The sequence below is a fragment of the Pecten maximus genome, chromosome 1 (assembly GCF_902652985.1).
Source record: "Pecten maximus chromosome 1, xPecMax1.1, whole genome shotgun sequence".
NCBI lineage: Eukaryota > Metazoa > Mollusca > Bivalvia > Pectinida > Pectinidae > Pecten > Pecten maximus.
The window spans coordinates 17,921,060-17,942,951 of record NC_047015.1 but is presented as its reverse complement, the minus strand read 5'-3'; the positions used below and the strand labels follow the sequence as shown (position 1 = coordinate 17,942,951).

Here is a 21,892-nt window from a genome sequence, read left to right as displayed (position 1 = left end):
TCAGCAGTAGTACCAGCTGATAACTATGAAAAAGACTTTGCAAGACTTGACTTCCAGCTGATAATTATGTAAAGAGGCATACCTCCCATACCAGAATTGTAAGTATATTCCATCTTTGACTCTCTAAAATGGCAAAGTCACAAAAAAGCTTGTTTTATCTGAATGATTTTATTTGAAACAGGGGACAAAATTTTCATTTAATTTCAATTTGAAAATGTTTGAAGAAATGAAGACCAAATAGCGAAGTTCCTTGTCCTCTACCCAATAATTAGACCCACGTACATGCAATCTAATGATATTTTTTGCTTCCGATTAAAGTTAAACTCTCTATGATCAAACTACACATCAAATTTTGTTACTTAAACTTTTCTGAGAAACTAAGCTAAAGAGAGAAAGAGAGTATAGAACAGGTTAGTAAAACTGACCTGATCTCTGACTTGGAACTGTAGCAACTGTTCCCGGTCTTCAACAGACCAGACACGCAAACTTCCATCATTTGCACATGATGCCACGTGGGAGCTATTGCAGGAAGACAGACCGTTCACCTGGTAAAATACACATCAAGTCCTTGAATACTGGTAGACTTTTTAGTTAGTAAGTACATATATCACACCTTCTATCAAATACAGACATGCTGTTTACCTGATAAATGCAGGCAAGTATATTTAGACATTTGATTTCATTCATTTATACCCTGGAGATGTGACCTAATTAAGTATTTCCTATTTGTTCAGTACCTACCCTGGACATGTGACTTGACACAAGGCGGATACTTGTTCTTTCAGGCCAGTTGATGTACCACAGTGTGCCTGAACTTGTACCCACGATTCCCTGTAACCAGACAAAAATATCACACTAACGTTAATGTTGGTCACATCAATGAACAACCATTAAAAATACAGAAAGGATGTTGTTGTTATTATAATTAATCTTACTTTATTTATGTACAAACAAGGCGATTATTTCTAATGATGCAAAATGCTCAAACCCAAACATATTTATTTGACAACATTAAGTGAAGTAACCCTGTTACTGTCATTGATGTAAGTTCACACTTCGAGGTATCCAAATAAGGACGATACCTAGTGTAACCTGGTATCTATCTGTAAGGTGTAAAACGTAGATCAACATCAGCTAATATTCATTCTGTATAGTACTTATAGTTACACTGATATAGACAATAAGGTTCCCTTCTTAATCTGATAATTAACTAAAACAATGAAACATGAAATGTAAGTCAAATTCAGCATCCGTAACATACAATCAGCAGAGCAATCATAGCAGTCGTCACTCATACAAGATAACTCCATGACTCAATGTACCATTACTAGTTACGCGTGTGATATGCACAAACTTTTTGACTTGTATGACATAATGATAGGATGATAAACATGTTGATCTACATCAACTCCTCAGCTCCCCCTCCCAACTTTGTTGGACAAGGGCAAAAGTGAAATATATTGGTTTGTAAAACATTAGAAAAATGATGGAGAGGCTACAAAGAACCGATGCATTACAAACCAGAATCCTTACCATATCTAATGCCTCATCAAATGCCAGAGACACAACCTCTCCATCCACGTTCATTTCATCTTCCATAGTGAGGCCACCGCCTCGCATGTTATTGTGCTCTCCTGGTAGTCGCATCTCTCCTACACCTACGATGGACCACATTCGTAGATTGCGCCCAGTGCTTCCTGTCAGGAGACGGCCGCCTCGACACACTAAGGCACCTGTATGTAAGATTTTATGACCAATTAGTGTTTCAATTGTGTAAGTGATAATCCTATCAAAGTTTATATCGATTTATACCAGGCGTTGCAATTGATTTACATACTTAGTATTTTGGACAGGGACAGGATGAATCAGATATACTCCCGTATTTCCTCATCGGTCAGACATACCAGTATTTCCTTATCAGTCAGATTTATATGTATTTCCTCATCAGTCATATTTATCTGTATTTCCTCGTATGTCAGACACAACTGTATTTCCTTGTATGTCAGACATACCAGTATTTCCTTGTATGTCAGACACAACTGTATTTCCTTGTATGTCAGACACAACTGTATTTCCTTGTATGTCAGACATACCAGTATTTCCTTGTATGTCAGACACAACTGTATTTCCTTGTATGTCAGACATACCTGTTTTCCTTGTATGTCAGACACACCTGTTTTTCCTTATATGTCAGACACAACTGTTTTTCCTTATATGTCAGACATACCTGTTTTTCCTTGTATGTCAGACACCTGTTTTTCCTTGTATGTCAGACACAACTGTATTTCCTTGTATGTCAGACACACCTGTATTTCCTTGTATGTCAGACACAACTGTATTTCCTTGTATGTCCGACATACCTGTTTTTCCTTGTATGTCAGACATACCTGTATTTCCTTGTATGTCAGACATACCTGTATATCAATGTGACATACACATATCCTTACCTATCTCACAGTTATCTGCCTCCCAGTGCATGAAGCATGTGTTATGACGGGTATCCCAGGCAGACACCTTGCCATTGTTAGTTGATGCATAAAGAGTGCTGTCTCCAGCATACACCATCGATGTGAAGTCTATTGCTCCGCTCCCCTTAATCAATAATAGATAAAACCAAGTTACAACAACTTACAAGAGACACCAGTAATTCCAAAACTACAATATTATTAGTTTCTTTCCTCAAATTTACAATATATGGTTTTTACCTCAGATTTGTTAAATCAAAGCAATTATATTGTATTAGGATAAATTATGAGTGACTTGATAGTGATATGCAGTAAAGCTTGGTGTGACTAATAGCAATTCTAACCATGTGGTGAGTCTGTAAGAGTTCCTCTGGAACTTCAGCCTCATGGACATTTAGACACACTTCACTTGAGGTTTCATCCAACAGCCAAAACAACACTGTGCCATTCTCTCCGACAGAGGCAAACTCATTGACAGTGTAGGGGTCCCACTTCAGCTCGTGGATAGGGCTGGTCACTCGGGAACTTGTCAGTATCTCATAGTCATATGTACTCCATACAACCACACAGCAGTCTCTATAGTCACCTAGAACACAAACAATGTCACCTAGAAATAAGGAATAGATATGATCACCTACACAACAGAGTAAGGATATATTCCACTTGGTGTTTCCTGTAACACCTGTGGGTGATCGTACTCACCGACAGATATGAGGAAGCGATCATCACGGGAGAAGGCCAGAGATACAATATCGTGTTCATGGTGCTGTAGGACTTTGTGACACACCATTTCCTGTAGGTTCCACAGATATATTTGACTGGCAGACAAACCAAAGGAACCACTGGCAGAGGCTAACACCTGGAATTGTGAAAAAAATGGTGTAATACAGGTTTCAACCTTAGTAAAGATAATCATACTGTATAAATTTATTGTGCAATGTGTAATTGTACAATCTCAACACAGGCATTCTTTAAAGCCAAGTGCGGTGTTCTTCCATGGATTTTGAAGATTCAGGTGGCCAGAAATATACCTGGTTCCAGACTGAACACAACCTAGACTGTCAACAGTGAACACCATTATACACTTGCCTGACCCAACTGCAGGATTTTCTTCAAAAGCCCAACACAATAAATAATTCTGCACATGGTAAAAGCACAAACTAATGAAGTTTATATGATTTACATCTTTTTCATCAAACAAAAGTAGGATAAAGCTGGTTCCTTAGGTTTAGCTATCTGACTATCCTGTGGAGAACTTGTGTTTACCTGACAATCATTCTGTAAGGCCATGGTTGAAATCTCTTCCACATGTCCAGTTAGATGTCTCTGTTCTCCAGTGTTGAGGTCCTCCACCACAATCAAACAGCCACAAGTGTAGGCGAACAGACCTGTACATTGTCAAAATAAGTGTAGGTATATGACACAAGTATGATTTTCCCGTAACTTCACGTACAGGAGATAGAGTCCAGGCAAACTATTTCTTTGATGTAGGTCAAATGGACCTAATTTTGGTACATGACACATTGCCTCACCTAGGTGAGCCCATGCCCAAACATATGATTGGTTTAAGTTTATTTTGTTTAAAGTCCTATTAACAGCCAGGGTAATTTAAGGACATGCCAGGTTTAGGAGGTGGAGGAAAGCCGGAGTACCCGGAGAAAAACCACCAACCTGGCTCTGTCCCATGTAGGTTTCAAACTCGCAACCCAGAGGTGGAGAGCTAGTGATAAAGTGTCTGGACATCTGAACCACTTGGCCACGACGGCCACATCCAAATATATGAAGTTCTAGTGACAATTAGTATAGAAGATATTGCCCCAACAAACTTTTTTTATGTAGGTCAAAGGCTAAAATGTATACTCTGATCTACTTTTGTTATATAACGAACAGATTCTACTAGGTAGATTCATGACCCAAATATGAAGTTCAAGTGACAAGTAGTGTAAGAGATAGAGCACAGATAAGATAAACGCGGACATAGTGACAGAGACATTGTAAAAATATTGGTCCCTCGGGTTCCTGATGATAAGTTGATGCTTAACATGGTAACATTGTATCTTTGAAGAACTTACTTAGAGCAAATCAAATGTAAATCGTACCTGTGTCAGGGTGCCACACCATATTGCCTCTACCATTTCCATTGTAGCCAATCACAGACTTAAGTTTCAGGCCAGCCTGGTTAGGAGGGGCAGTATACCGTCTCTGTCAAAGAAGAAAATTAAGAGTTAAACTTAAAATAATTTATGGTAAAAGCTTTTGGCATATATCTAAAATTGAATATTTTTCAGTCTTTGTTTATAAAAAGTTCACTGTGGCCAAATACCGAGACATTACACTTACATACTATGCCCAGCTATAATAAGTTAATTCACTAGCAGCTTAGGTATACTTAGGCATTGATGCCTAGAAAGTTGAGGAAGAAGTTAAGAAACAACTGTGAGAGTATATAAGGTACAGTTCATTTAGTGGTTACAAGAGTTATGTATCTAAGGGACAGCTCATTTAGTGCTTACAAGAGTTATGTATCTAAGGCACAGCTCATTAGTGCTAACAAGAGTTATGTATATAAGGTACAGCTAATTCTGTGACAGGTAAACACACCTGAGCCATTCCATAGGTCTGCTCCCGCTGCTGGAAGTGTTTATGTGAGGAAGGTTTCACAGCCTCGCCCTCTCGCCTTTCTCCAGGACTCACTACAGGAGCTTTCTTTCCTGGACCCCGCTTTCCTACACTAAACTGTTTGTGTTTCTGCCGCTGGGGACTTGGTGCAAGGGGTTCAACTCCAACATCCTCATCCTGATAACAAACCACAGTTACGGTAAACCTTCCTTCAGTTTAAACAAAATTAAATAACTATTGATGTTCGAACTATACCAAATTATGCTTCAGAAAATAAGCATGAGTTTGAACTATCCATGTTGATATAGGCAAAAATCTTGGCGAAGAGTAAATTAAGAAACAAACACAACAATGTAAATTTGATAGGTAACGACGGCCTGAACAATGGCACATGTAAATAAGTAAAATGATAGCATTCTATTTAATTCAATGTTAATTGATTGTTAAACTTTCTTCATTTCGTGATAACTATGATCGTTAATTTGTTACTGTATATTAATCATTTCATTTGTAACAAAAAAGTCAGGCTAGTTAAAGAGATAAATGTTGAGTTTCCGCATTGGTTATATGTTTTACTCGAGTCTGATATTACATGTTATTTATACTTTGTCGGGATCTAAAGTTGCAATCAGCTGTCTCCTGCGTGGTATTTTTTGTAATGTAAAGAACAGAATTAATGCTAAAAAAAGGGGCACATCCTAATGTGTCTATTGATCAAAGTGTTGGCATTTTTACTGGGACAATCGTCACGACCTTTCAATGGAGTTTACCAAAAAAAATTGTATTTTACGTTCTTCACTTGACCAATTTGTACTATCCAAAATTGTGGCAGTTATAAACAACCAGAATTAAAACTAACACCAGCTAAAAAATCATTATTATTGATTTTTTTTAAAAAATATGTGTTTGAGCGATCTGCCTGTTTGAACTAACTGGAAGTTAATACCGAAATATATCCTCATTCTGTAAGCAAACCATAGTTTATGCAACTCCAACATTCTCATCCTGTAAACAAACCATAACTTTAGGAAGTCTCCACTTAATTTCAAAATAAACACTTATGACTTCCTGAACTCCAAATTTAGGACAGTTTAATTGGTGACCAGACAAATACTTACAGAATCTTGACTGTCTTCGTGTTTCTGCGTAAATCTTGTCTTTAGTTCTGGACCAACTAAAACAGCTTCCCTGTCAGACATCCCAGTCACCAAATCATCATCTGACAACCAGAAAGAGTATTCTTTTGATGCTAAGTCTGTAGATTTAATTTGATACACAAACAACTCGGAACTCTGTCATCTTAGAACCACTATGTATCATGTGGACTAGAAATATATTACGGCATATGTTTATATACTTTACAAATGAATTAATGATGATTCACACATGTTATCATGTTGTGATATTGTGTATGGTTTTTGATACAGCATTTAAATAAAGAACACTTAGTGTGTATGTTGTCATACATTACAAAATCCCCTCTAGGGGAGTTAATATTTATTATAAGAATTGTAAGTCATTGTATATATTGTTATATACAGTAGGGTCTGTCATGTAAGCTATATATCATATAATCTGTTATGTGTTATTTAATATCATATAATCTCGGAAAACTCGGATAAAACAAGCAAAAATTTGGTCCCAACAATTAAAATCCTACTTGAAATGATCGAATGTTTCGAAGTATAATTTTTGAAGTCTAACAACAATCGATGGTAAATGTTGACATTTTTTCAACATCAAATTTCCAGTCGTAATACTGAAGGTATCGGGACTACAAACCTATAGATTATCATATGCTATTAAAAGTCTTTGATAAATTAATCAAACAAATGGTCTGTGGAATCTTATAACAACACCTCTCTGTATTAAAAACTACTGCTTTACTTACATCATACATTTTCCAAAGGTGGTCGCCGATACTAATACACACAAGTCAACAACACACCTACCCCCTCGCTCAAACAGAACTAATCTCAGATATACTACACAGTTAGAATATCAACCTGGGGTTTGATACTCGGCTGATGTTTTTACAGTGTAGGAATGAAACAGTTATCGCTGCCTATCAAATTGTTAAATGACTGAAAAAATATCGTAATTACTGTGAAGTGTTCAGAGTACCTCCATATAAACAGTCACTACTACCAACTCAGTAACAGTAATATTTTACTCTCACATGCACAGATCAACTTCCTGTGCTAATACACATGGAAATGGCGTGGTTAATGGTAAAACGTAAGTAGTGTAAGGTAATGGTTCTATAACTATTTATATATAATGTTGGTTAAATTTAAACATTTTTTTTATGTGCGTTAATAAATTATTATTAGATTGAATTCCGTTGTATCATTATTCATTTTGCAAACATGACATGTACATTATATTGTTATTGAAGAGAAAGTCAAAGAAACTTTGTATCAAAAATGACAACTAATTCGAACACTCAAATAACTTGAATTTTTCTCGTGATCCAGTTGAGTTTGAGTTAACAAAGTTCCACTGTATCTGTGTCTATCTGTTATGTGAGGCCAACCTTCATTAGAAACTTTCTGTATGGAGCTGAGGTCCTCTATGCGACTATGAGAGTTGAAACTAATTGGTCGAGGTGGGGTTCTCCTTGGTAGCTCAAGATATGAGGTGTCTTCAACACTTCGTTCAAGAAGTTCATCAATGCTATTGTCTACAACAAAAACAAAATGGCACGTGAGGGCATGAAGTCACAATTTGTTAGTATATAACCTGATTCCAGATTCTGTCAATAATAACGATGTATCTAAAGTGATACAAATCCTCTCGTGCCACCAAAATATCCCCCTATAAACCCGAGGCCGACTTGTTTCACATATTCCCATAATTGACCAATATATGAAGTTTGAACAAAATCTGTTTAAAAAAAAAGTCATTAGAGTGCTGACTTTATCCTATAATGAGTAATCATGACCTTGCCTGTGACCTTGACCCCCTGAAACACAAACTTGTTTGAGGTGTTCTCATACTTGACCATTACAAGAGGCCCAGAGGGCCTGTATCGCTCACCTGGTTTCATGAGATATTTGCCACTGGTATTGCTATGTCAATATATCATAGGCATTTTATATCGTTACATGAACATTGTTTTTATTGTAATTCTAAAAATGTCAATTTAGCCAAATTGATCCCTTTTGGCCCCGCCCCTCAGCTCCCTGGGGGTCAGCCCCACCAATTGTACAATTTTGAATCTCTACCCCAAGGGGATGCTACCAGGCGAATATGAGAGATATATATATATCCATTGCTTAGTTTCAGAGAAGAAGTTATTTATATCAATTTAGGCAAATTAACCCCTTCTGGCCCGCCCCTCAGCCCTCAGGGGGGTCAGCCCTATCATTTGTACAATTTTGAATCCCTACCCCAAGGGGATATTACCAGTCAAATATGTGAGATATCCATTGCTTAGTTTCAGAGGAGAAGTCGTTTATATCAATCTAGCCAAACTGGCCCTTTTTGGCCCCGCCCCTCAGACACCCAGGGGGTTAGCCCTACCATTTGTACAATTTTGAATTCCTACCCCAAGTAGGTGCTATTGACCCTGTTTGGCCCCGCCCCTCAGCGCCCCGGGGGATCAGCCCCACCATTTGTACAATTTTGAGTCCCCACTCAATAGTGATACTACCAGGCAAATATGAGCGATATCCATTGCTCGAATTCAGAGAAGAAGTCGTTTATATCAATAGAGCCCAATTGACCTCATTTGGCCCCGCCCCTCAGGCCCCTGGGGGGTCAGCCCCATCATTTGTACAATTTTGAATCCCCACCACATAGTGATGCTACCAGGCAAATATGAGCCATATCCAATGCTTGATTTCAGAGAAGAAGTCGTTTATATCAATATAGCCCGATTGACCTCATTTGGCCCCGCCCCAGAGGCCCCCAGGGGGTCAGCCCCATCATTTGTACAATTTTGAATCCCCACCCCATAGTGATGCTACCAAGCAAATATGAGCGATATCCATTGTTCGGTTTCAGAGAAGAAGTCGTTTATATCAAAATAGCTAAATAGACCCCTTTTGGCCCGCCCCAGAGGCCCCCAGGGGGTCAGCCCCATCATTTGTACAATTTTGAGTCCCCTACCCATAAGGATGCTTCTGACCAAATTTGGTGAAATTCCGATCAGCGGTTATGAAGAAGTCAAATAAGTCAATTGTTGACGGACGGACGACGGACGCCACAGTATGGCATAAGCTCACCTTGGTCCTTCGGACCAGGTGAGCTAATAAGAAGTTAGATCAGATGTAGGTAGCCGTGGTAACAAGGGGTGTTGACCTTTAGATACTTACTTGTCCTGTCCCGTTGTAGTTGCATGTAGTCTTTCTCTCTGTACTCCCGACCCCTGGTAAAACAAAACCTGGTTGTTAACATAGTCCTCATACAATATCACCGGTCTGACGAGGGGGTGACTTACTTACTAGTCCTCATACAATATCACCGGTCTGACGAGGGGATGACTTACTTACTAGTCCTCATACAATATCACTGGTCTGACCTAGTCCTCATACAATATCACTGGTCTGACGAGGGGATGACTTACTTACTAGTCCTCATACAATATCACTGGTCTGACGAGGGGATGACTTACTAACTAGTCCTCATACAATATCACTGGTCTGACGAGGGGATTACTTACTTACTAGTCCTCATACAATATCACTGGTCTGACGAGGGGGTGACTTACTTACTAGTCCTCATACAATATCACTGGTCTGACCTAGTCCTCATACAATATCACTGGTCTGACGAGGGGATGACTTACTTACTAGTCCTCATACAATATCACTGGTCTGACGAGGGGATGACTTACTTACTAGTCCTCATACAATATCACCGGTCTGACGAGGGGATGACTTACTTACTAGTCCTCATACAATATCACTGGTCTGACCTAGTCCTCATACAATATCACTGGTCTGACGAGGGGATGACTTACTTACTAGTCCTCATACAATATCACTGGTCTGACGAGGGGATGACTTACTAACTAGTCCTCATACAATATCACTGGTCTGACGAGGGGATGACTTACTTACTAGTCCTCATACAATATCACTGGTCTGACCTAGTCCTCATACAATATCACTGGTCTGACCTAGTCCTCATACAATATCACTGGTCTGACGAGGGGATGACTTACTAACTAGTCCTCATACAATATCACTGGTCTGACGAGGGGATGACTTACTAGTCCTCATACAATATCACCGGTCTGACGAGGGGATGACTTACTAGTCCTCATACAATATCACTGGTCTGACGAGGGGATGACTTACTAACTAGTCCTCATACAATATCACTGGTCTGACGAGGGGATGACTTACTAGTCCTCATACAATATCACTGGTCTGACGAGGGGATGACTTACTTACTAGTCCTCATACAATATCACTGGTCTGACGAGGGGATGACTTACTAGCCCTCATACAATATCACTGGTCTGACGAGGGGATGACTTACTTACTAGTCCTCATACAATATCACTGGTCTGACGAGGGGGCGACTTACTAACTAGTCCTCATACAATATCACTGGTCTGACGAGGGGATGACTTACTAGTCCTCATACAATATCACTGGTCTGACGAGGGGATGACTTACTAACTAGTCCTCATACAATATCACTGGTCTGACGAGGGGATGACTTACTTACTAGTCCTCATACAATATCACTGGTCTGACGAGGGGATGACTTACTAGTCCTCATACAATATCACTGGTCTGACGAGGGGATGACTTACTAGTCCTCATACAATATCACTGGTCTGACGATGACATAATAACTACTCCACTAGCTCTATAATGTGGTACAGTGACTCAATCTTCTCAGAAGTGACTTGTTTTATTGTAGTGATATATACTCACAAAGATTGACTCTACTGACACATGACTCACTATACAGTTGAGAAATGACTGCAGACGTGGATATCAATGTTCTCTACCATGATAACTCTCTCCAATACTTTGGAGGTTACTCAATCCACCAAAGATAGGACTCATTCTACTGGAAATGACTCACTCCAATGAGGGATTGACTATAAAATGAGGGGTGACTTACTCTTTTGAAATGAGGGAGGAGGACTTGCTTTTTATGTTGTGGAGGTAATTTTCATTAATTATTTTGCCTTATTGAGAGATCCTCTGTGGTTACTTACTCGACTGGAGATGGGGGCTTGGTTGCTAGGAAATCCCACACATAAATCGCTTCTCCAACACTCAGCAAACCCTGACCATCAGGAGTGAAGAGGATCTTACTCACATTCTCTGAATGTCCTATGAAGACCTGAGGATATAATAACAGGTTTGTTATGTATCACCACACAGGACAGGTATGGTTATATACAGATCTCATATGTCCTACTGGAGTATCACAACACAGGACAGGTATGGTTATACACAGATCTGATATGTCCTACTGGAGTATCACAACACAGGACAGATATGGTTATATACAGATCTGATATGTCCTACTGGAGTATGCACAGATCTGATATGTTCTACTGGAGTATATACAGATCTGATATGTCCTACAGGAGTATGTACAGATCTGATATGTCCTACAGGAGTATGTACAGATCTGATATGTCCTACTGGAGTATCACCACACAGGACAGGTATGGTTATATACAGATCTGATATGTCCTACAGGAGTATGTACAGATCTGATATGTCCTACAGGAGTATGTACAGATCTGATATGTCCTACTGGAGTATATACAGATCTGGTGTGTCCTACTGCAGTATCACCACACAGGACAGGTATGGTTATATACAGATCTGGTATGTCCTACTGGAGTATGTACAGATCTGATATGTCCTACAGGAGTATGTACAGATCTGATATGTCCTACTGGAGTATATACAGATCTGATATGTCCTACAGGAGTATCACCACACAGGACAGGTATGGTTATATACAGATCTGGTATGTCCTACTGGAGTATGTACAGATCTGATATGTCCTACAGGAGTATGTACAGATCTGATATGTCCTACTGGAGTATGTACAAATCTGATATGTCCTACTGGAGTATGTACAGATCTGATATGTCCTACTGGAGTATATACAGATCTGATATGTCCTACAGGAGTATGTACAGATCTGATATGTCCTACTGGAGTATATACAGATCTGATATGTCCTACTGGAGTATGTACAGATCTGATATGTCCTACTGGAGTATGTACAGATCTGATATGTCCTACTGGAGTATATACAGATCTGATATGTCCTACAGGAGTATGTACAGATCTGATATGTCCTACAGGAGTATGTACAGATCTGATATGTCCTACTGGAGTATATACAGATCTGATATGTCCTACAGGAGTATGTACAGATCTGATATGTCCTACAGGAGTATGTACAGATCTGATATGTCCTACTGGAGTATCACAACACAGGACAGGTATGGTTATATACAGATCTGATATGTTCTACTGGAGTATATACAGATCTGATATGTCCTACAGGAGTATGGACAGATCTGATATGTCCTACTGGAGTATGTACAGATCTGATATGTCCTACTGGAGTATATACAGATCTGATATGTCCTACAGGAGTATGTACAGATCTGATATGTCCTACTGGAGTATGTACAGATCTGATATGTCCTACAGGAATATGTACAGATCTGATATGTCCTACTGGAGTATCACAACACAGGACAGGTATGGTTATATACAGATCTGATATGTCCTACAGGAGTATGTACAGATCTGATATGTCCTACTGGAGTATCACAACACAGGACATGTATGGTTATATACAGATCTGATATGTCCTACAGGAGTATATACAGATCTGATATGACCTACAGGAGTATGTACAGATCTGATATGTCCTACAGGAGTATGTACAGATCTGACATGTCCTACAGGAGTATGTACAGATCTGATATGACCTACAGGAGTATGTACAGATCTGATATGTCCTACAGGAGTATGTACAGATCTGATATGTCCTACTGGAGTATATACAGATCTGATATGTCCTACTGGAGTATGTACAGATCTGATATGTCCTACAGGAGTATGTACAGATCTGATATGTCCTACAGGAGTATGTACAGATCTGATATGTCCTACTGGAGTATGTACAGATCTGATATGTCCTACTGGAGTATATACAGATCTGGTGTGTCCTACAGGAGTATGTACAGATCTGATATGTCCTACTGGAGTATATACAGATCTGATATGTTCTACTGGAGTATATACAGATCTGATATGTCCTACAGGAGTATGTACAGATCTGATATGTCCTACAGGAGTATGTACAGATCTGATATGACCTACAGGAGTATATACAGATCTGATATGTTCTACTGGAGTATGTACAGATCTGATATGTTCTACTGGAGTATGTACAGATCTGATATGTCCTACAGGAGTATGTACAGATCTGATATGTCCTACTGGAGTATCACAACACAGGACAGGTATGGTTATATACAGACCTGATATGTCCTACAGGAGTATGTACAGATCTGATATGTCCTACTGGAGTATCACAACACAGGCAGGTATGGTTATATACAGATCTGATATGTTCTACTGGAGTATATACAGATCTGATATGTCCTACAGGAGTATGTACAGATCTGATATGTCCTACTGGAGTATGTACAGATCTGATATGTCCTACTGGAGTATATACAGATCTGATATGTCCTACAGGAGTATGTACAGATCTGATATGTCCTACTGGAGTATCACAACACAGGACAGGTATGGTTATATACAGATCTGATATGTCCTACAAGAGTATGTACAGATCTGATATGTCCTACTGGAGTATCACAACACAGGACAGGTATGGTTATATACAGATCTGATATGTCCTACAGGAGTATATACAGATCTGATATGTTCTACTGGAGTATGTACAGATCTGATATGTCCTACTGGAGTATGTACAGATCTGATATGTCCTACAGGAGTATGTACAGATCTGACATGTCCTACAGGAGTATGTACAGATCTGATATGACCTACAGGAGTATGTACAGATCTGATATGTCCTACAGGAGTATGTACAGATCTGATATGTCCTACTGGAGTATGTACAGATCTGATATGTCCTACGGAGTATGATGTACAGATCTGATATGTCCTACAGGAGTATGTACAGATCTGATATGTCCTACTGGAGTATACAACGGACAGTATGGTTTAGATCTGATATGTCCTACTGGAGTATGTACAGATCTGATATGTCCTACTGGAGTATCCACACAGGAAGTATGAATACAGATCTGATATGTCCTACAGGAGTATGTACAGATCTGATATGTCCTACTGGAGTATAACAGACTGGATATGTTCTACTGGAGTATGTACAGATCTGATATGTCCTACTGGAGTATGTACAGATCTGATATGTCCTACAGGAGTATGTACAGATCTGATATGTCCTACAGGAGTATGTACAGATCTGATATGTCCTCCTGGAGTATATACAGATCTGATATGTTCTACTGGAGTATATACAGATCTGATATGTCCTACAGGAGTATGTACAGATCTGATATGTCCTACAGGAGTATGTACAGATCTGATATGACCTACAGGAGTATATACAGATCTGATATGTTCTACTGGAGTATGTACAGATCTGATATGTTCTACTGGAGTATGTACAGATCTGATATGTCCTACAAGAGTATGTACAGATCTGATATGTCCTACTGGAGTATCACAACACAGGACAGGTATGGTTATATACAGATCTGATATGTCCTACTGGAGTATGTACAGATCTGATATGTCCTACTGGAGTATCACCACACAGGACAGGTATGGTTATATACAGCTCTGATATGTCCTACAGGAGTATATACAGATCTGATATGTCCTACTGGAGTATCACAACACAGGACAGGTATGGTTATATACAGCTCTGATATGTCCTGCTGGAGTATCACAACACAGGACAGGTATGGTTATATACAGATCTGATATGTCCTACTGGAGTATCACAACACAGGACAGGTATGGTTATATACATCTTTGCTAGCCAAGGCTTCTGATAACGTTACACTCCACGAACGGTTCGTGGAGTGTAACGTAATCAGAAGCCTTGGCTAGCGAAGATGGGTTATATACAGATCTGATATGTCCTACTGGAGTACAGATCTGATATGTCCTACTGGAGTATCACAACACAGGACAGGTATGGTTATACACAGATCTGATATGTCCTACTGGAGATACAGGACAGATATGGAATATATCACATGACAAATGAAAAAGTGATGATGTACTGATCAAATCATTATACAAGTTTTTTTTCCTTCTATACTAAAAAATAAAAAAGTTATAACTAAATAAATAGGTTAGTAATTTTTGACAAACACAACAATAGTTTACTTGGCAGTGGGAGGTATACAGCAAAAATGTATACACAGCAGCCAGTGCGTATGTACACATGGATGTTTGGCGGGATAAGGGTTAAAACATCTCATGTACAACATTACCTGAAAGTTGATGTCCAGCTTCATGTTGTAGTCCCAGATCTTGATGACTTTGTCCCCTCCTGTTGCTAGGTGACGGCCATTACTTGTGACCGCCAGCGTAGAACAGCCAGTCCTGTGGATGTTGGGCACCTGTGATACAAATATATGTACATTCTTAATGACATTCCTAGTATTATGTCTAAAACCTGTAATAATGGAGACCATTAAAACACCATATTGTGTTCATTTTCTTGGTGCAGAACATTAATTTCATAAACAGGCAAGTGAATGACAGTGTATGGCGTGAACATGGGCTTTAAGCATTATAACAACATGACATTCTGTTTGGGAAGTTTATACCACTACAACAATGGTATTAAATGATTACTGTTAATATCTCACTTCGACATCGGGGCTGTCAGATGTCACGTTAAGGAAGGGAGATGAGCTGATTTGAGGTGGACTAGACTGGGTCTATCACTAAACTCTGATCTCCAATCAACACGGTCCTTACCATAAGGCAGCCCACTCATTAGAATGTCCAAAGTTTGCATGGTTCTGAATGTACTAAGGCAATTCAAACAATTTTTTTTTGTGTGTGATCATGTTCTCAATTGAGTAATCGTGGGTGCACGGCAAAACAAATTAATTTTGCAACCTTCACCTTAGGTAGAGTATGTCCAAAATCAAGATTTGTTCTTTTCTTTGAGGCACACAAGTGTACACTTTTGTGATGATTCTCTTTCAACTCTCATCCAGGAAATATACACAGTAATTTAGATTTGGACTCACTTATTTTGTGTGAAACCCCTAACTTACCTCAGAGACCAGACGTCCATTCCTGGCATCAAACTTGAGCAGTTTGTGGCTAGATGTGATGACTATAAGATGTCCTAGATTAAGTGGGGCGAAGTGGAGCCTGACAGCAGCATCTAGTGATGACCGTCCAACATCGGACGAGTTTAGGCTTGTCACATCTATCCGAACAACCTACAAGACACACAGCCCTTATCAAAACCAATGTAAACATCATGTTGCCAAGTCACACAAGGCACATGAAGCAGAAACCTCCAGAGTGGAATGACTCAAAAATAAGTAAAGAACAAACCTCATCTAATGACTTGGCATCCACCACACAGACTGTGTACTCTGATGGTCCAATAAATGCCATTCTTCGTCCATCAGCACTGACTGACAAAATGTCTGGAGTATGCCTGGTACCTCGAGCTACTGTGTTACCAAGGAGACGGAGGAGCTCATACTTCTCTGTATTAGCATCATAGTGAGCCAGTGAGCCAAGGGAACAGGCACTGTATAAATAGTCTCCGGTGGGGGAGAAAACAAGACCAGTAATCTTCCCTCTGTGTTGTCTGTGGATCAAACAAAACTTCTATTTTAAAGGCAGACATGTTAATATTTAACTTGGTTTTCTATCAAGTGGATACAGAATCTGATAACATGAAGGAAGAAACATTGTTCTTTGTCTAGTTTCAACTATTCACAAGGATATTTGATGTGATACCCCATGCTAGATGTTTCTACTCTAAATATCAAATGGTGATGTATTTATCTGCACTCTACGATATATTAATACTTCAAACAATAAAGATATTCTACCTGTCATTAACTTTTTTGCAATTAAATCAAAAACAAATGTATCAAATATTTTTTTTATATAATCACAAACAGCATTGTTTATGCAGAATCTCCCAACACAGAGGCCATACACAAGTTAGGGCCAAGGATGGAATACCTGTAAATAACGGTAATTTTACTTTTTAAAGATATTAAAGAGATGCAAGTCACATGCAAATGAATGGAAATTGGTCAACTCAGTCATGGACTTGTGTCTCTAGTGGGATTTTGTCCCAGAATCCTGACATAAACCAATCTTACACCATTACAGTTAGTTTTATTAGACCAGCAGTAGTTACCACCATTATAACCACTACTCTGTCTAGTTACCACCATTATAACCACTACTCTGTCTAGTTACCACCATTATAACCACTACCCTGTCTAGTTACCACCATTATAACCACTACTCTGTCTAGTAACCACCATTATAACCACTACTCTGTCTAGTTACCACCATTATAACCACTACTGTCTAGTTACCACCATTATAACCACTACTCTGTCTAGTTACCACCATTATAACCACTACTCTGTCTAGTTACCACCATTATAACCACTACTCTGTCTAGTTACCATCATTATAACCACTACTCTGTCTAGTTACCACCATTATAACCACTACTCTGTCTAGTTACCACCATTATAACCACTACTCTGTCTAGTTACCACCATAATAACCACTACTCTGTCTAGTTACCACCATTATAACCACTACTGTCTAGTTACCACCATTATAACCACTACTCTGTCTAGTTACCACCATTATAACCACTACTCTGTCTAGTAACCACCATTATAACCACTACTCTGTCTAGTTACCACCATTATAACCACTACTGTCTAGTTACCACCATTATAACCACTACTCTGTCTAGTTACCACCATTATAACCACTACTCTGTCTAGTTACCACCATTATAACCACTACTCTGTCTATTTACCACCATTATAACCACTACTCTGTCTAGTTACCACCATTATAACCACTACTCTGTCTAGTTACCATCATTATAACCACTACTCTGTCTAGTTACCCCATTATAACCACTACTCTGTCTAGTTACCCCATTATAACCACTACTCTGTCTAGTTACCACCATTATAACCACTACTCTGTCTAGTTACCACCATTATAACCACTACTCTGCCTATCTATCTAGTAATCACTGGAATGTAGTCCTGGCGGAGAACTGTGTTCCTTACCTGTGTTCTGCCATCATAGTGGTGGTCTGTACATTAAACACACGGACTACACCACTCTCAAATCCACAGGCAAATATCTGTCGTGATGGGTGGTAGTGGATGATACAGGGACACTCCTCAGGAGCACTGAAGTCAAACAGCTGTAAACACAACATTACTATAGTAATACGCTGGACTCTGGAGTACTGAAGTCAAACAGCTGTAAACACAACATTACTATAGTAATACGCTGGACTCTGGAGTACTGAAGTCAAATAGCTGTAAACACAACATTACTAGTGTAATACACTGGACTCTGGAGTACTGAAGTCAAACAGCTGTAAACACAACATTACTATTGTAATATACTGAACTCTGGAGCACTGAAGTCAAACAGCTGTAAACACAACATTACTAGTGTAATACGCTGGACTCTGGAGTACTGAAGTCAAATAGCTGTAAACACAACATTACTAGTGTAATACACTGGACTCTGGAGTACTGAAGTCAAACAGCTGTAAACACAACATTACTATTGTAATATACTGAACTCTGGAGCACTGAAGTCAAACAGCTGTAAACACAACATTACTAGTGTAATACGCTGGACTCTGGAGTACTGAAGTCAAACAGCTGTAAACACAACATTACTAGTGTAATACGCTGGACTCTGGAGTACTGAAGTCAAACAGCTGTAAACACAACATTACTAGTGTAATACAATGGACTCTGGAGTACTGAAGTCAAACAGCTGTAAACACAACATTACTAGTGTAATACACTGGACTCTGGAGTACTGAAGTCAAACAGCTGTAAACACAACATTACTAGTGTAATACACTGGACTCTGGAGTACTGAAGTCAAACAGCTGTAAACACAACATTACTAGTGTAATACGCTGGACTCTGGAGCACTGAAGTCAAACAGCTGTCAACACAACATTACTAGTGTAATACACTGGACTCTGGAGTACTGAAGTCAAACAGCTGTAAACACAACATTACTAGTGTAATACGCTGGACTCTGGAGTACTGAAGTCAAACAGCTGTAAACACAACATTACTAGTGTAATAGGCTGGACTCTGGAGTACTGAAGTCAAACAGCTGTAAACACAACATTACTATTGTAATATACTGAACTCTGGAGCACTGAAGTCAAACAGCTGTAAACACAACATTACTAGTGTAATACGCTGGACTCTGGAGTACTGAAGTCAAACAGCTGTAAACACAACATTACTAGTGTAATACGCTGGACTCTGGAGTACTGAAGTCAAACAGCTGTAAACACAACATTACTAGTGTAATACAATGGACTCTGGAGTACTGAAGTCAAACAGCTGTAAACACAACATTACTAGTGTAATACACTGGACTCTGGAGTACTGAAGTCAAACAGCTGTAAACACAACATTACTAGTGTAATACACTGGACTCTGGAGTACTGAAGTCAAACAGCTGTAAACACAACATTACTAGTGTAATACGCTGGACTCTGGAGCACTGAAGTCAAACAGCTGTCAACACAACATTACTAGTGTAATACACTGGACTCTGGAGTACTGAAGTCAAACAGCTGTAAACACAACATTACTAGTGTAATACGCTGGACTCTGGAGTACTGAAGTCAAACAGCTGTAAACACAACATTACTAGTGTAATAGGCTGGACTCTGGAGTACTGAAGTCAAACAGCTGTAAACACAACATTACTAGTGTAATACACTGGACTCTGGAGTATTGAAGTCAAACAGCTGTAAACACAACATTACTAGTGTAATATACTGGACTCCTATCTCATTTAACCTAAAAAGTAACATTGCTGGAGCAAAGTCTAAATTTACATATCCATAGAAATTTCTACAATGACAAGAGGCCCATGGGCTTTAACGGTCACCTGAGATTTGAAATATTTCAGTTAATTTAATTGACCCTTTTTTGCCCCACCAATCAGCCCCGGGGTTAAGTCAGGGCCAACATGTGCATGCCATCAAACTGTCATCCGATGGTGATAATGTTAACCATGTTAGAATGAATTCCAATCGAAATCAAACAAATTAGAGTCAAAAATGTGATGTCCAATATGTAAACTATAGTAAAGTTTATCCCCTCCCCAGGGGCAAACATGAGACCCCTGGGTCATGAAATTCACAATGTTGGTAAAGCACCTTAAGACCATTCCATCTTTGAAGAGTGTTTGATTCCACCATATCTGAGAGTAGAGAAGAAGATTTTTGAAGTTTTAGTCAATTTGACCCATTTTAGCCCCGCCCCTCAGGCCCCTCGGGGGTGGAGACCGTATAATTCACAATTTTGGTTGACCTTTAGCCATAGAAGCTTCCAGCCAAATTTCATTGAATTTGGTTTAGGGGTTTTGGAGAAGAAGTTGAAAATGTTAATTGTTTACAGACGCACGACAGACGACGACTGACATAAGGCGATTAGAATAGGTCACTTGAGACTTTGTCTCAGGTGACCTAAAAATAGATTGTAAGATTAAGATTTTAAACCCTATCTGGACATACCTGTTGTAGAGTCTCGGAGTCCCACACACGGATGGAGTGATCCTCAGACACAGTGGCCATGTGTTTTCTGTATGGGTCCACTGCCACATCAGCAATACGTGCTGTGTGTGACCTCATCACTGTAGTGTATGCCCGAGTGGAGATGTCCAGTGTCCCCAGGGTGCCCTGTAACCATGACAACACACACAATACTACATCAATTAGAAACAATGAGTGGCACTAAATCTCAAGTCAAATTTTAAAAAAACCAAGTGTAATCAATGATTGCGAAGCTCATCGGCAGCAGCAATCACATGATGTACTCATTTTTTATGTATGTATTTTGCAGTTATATCACATATAGTCCTCAATGAATGCATAAATCGATTTGTAGCTGTATGAGGCATATGGCTTTAGATTTAAAACCAAAAACTTTAACCATAACTTTGCCATAACATCACTCATAGACCTCCTATGGATGTATAAACCAAATTTGAAGGGTGTCAGCTGTATACTTTTGGACTTGCAAGCTTTCCAAAAACTTTAAAATCTTGGGTGGGACGCGGACGTGGACGCCGGGGTACAGCTTTAGCTCACGGTGAGCTAACAATGAATCAGTAGTGACCTACCATTGCGGTTCCTGCCAATATCTTGAGTCCATCAGATGTGAGGTCTATAGCTGTCACTGGTCCTTCATGTTCTGTATCACAAAACCACACATATTTTATGGTTACTGAAATATTACTACACACCTGTATGCTAGATTTAACACCAGATAATTTTATCTTTGTAGGGATTCAATGACAGAAAGAAAATTGTAAAACAGATCGTTTTTACCAGCTTCAAGGTAAACGTGGGCAAAGTCTAGTGGCCATAGACGAAGGAATCCATCGTCAGATCCCGTCACACAAAATGTCTCATTCACTGTCATACAGTTGATCCCAATACCTGAACCTGACAACAGATTTCACAGAATTAATAAATACAACAGTCCA

General features: G+C 39.2%; 1 protein-coding gene across 1 annotated transcript in view; it reads right to left on the bottom strand.

Moving 5' to 3' along the window:
• The window catches only part of LOC117326724 (WD repeat-containing protein 90-like), a 41,370-nt gene that overhangs the window by 4,656 nt on the left and 14,822 nt on the right, over positions 1 to 21,892 (bottom strand). Inside the window, exons 17-36 of the mRNA XM_033883450.1 lie at positions 21,735 to 21,851; positions 21,527 to 21,597; positions 20,919 to 21,083; positions 18,415 to 18,554; positions 16,682 to 16,943; positions 16,393 to 16,563; positions 15,595 to 15,723; positions 11,269 to 11,396; positions 9,404 to 9,456; positions 7,621 to 7,767; positions 6,203 to 6,303; positions 5,067 to 5,261; positions 4,565 to 4,667; positions 3,732 to 3,853; positions 3,168 to 3,324; positions 2,810 to 3,051; positions 2,448 to 2,592; positions 1,534 to 1,733; positions 742 to 831; positions 426 to 545 (exon numbers count right to left, since the gene is read on the bottom strand). Coding sequence (XP_033739341.1) covers positions 426 to 545; positions 742 to 831; positions 1,534 to 1,733; positions 2,448 to 2,592; positions 2,810 to 3,051; positions 3,168 to 3,324; positions 3,732 to 3,853; positions 4,565 to 4,667; positions 5,067 to 5,261; positions 6,203 to 6,303; positions 7,621 to 7,767; positions 9,404 to 9,456; positions 11,269 to 11,396; positions 15,595 to 15,723; positions 16,393 to 16,563; positions 16,682 to 16,943; positions 18,415 to 18,554; positions 20,919 to 21,083; positions 21,527 to 21,597; positions 21,735 to 21,851 — 2,858 coding nt within the window. The remainder of the gene's footprint in view (positions 1 to 425; positions 546 to 741; positions 832 to 1,533; positions 1,734 to 2,447; positions 2,593 to 2,809; positions 3,052 to 3,167; positions 3,325 to 3,731; positions 3,854 to 4,564; positions 4,668 to 5,066; positions 5,262 to 6,202; positions 6,304 to 7,620; positions 7,768 to 9,403; positions 9,457 to 11,268; positions 11,397 to 15,594; positions 15,724 to 16,392; positions 16,564 to 16,681; positions 16,944 to 18,414; positions 18,555 to 20,918; positions 21,084 to 21,526; positions 21,598 to 21,734; positions 21,852 to 21,892) is intronic.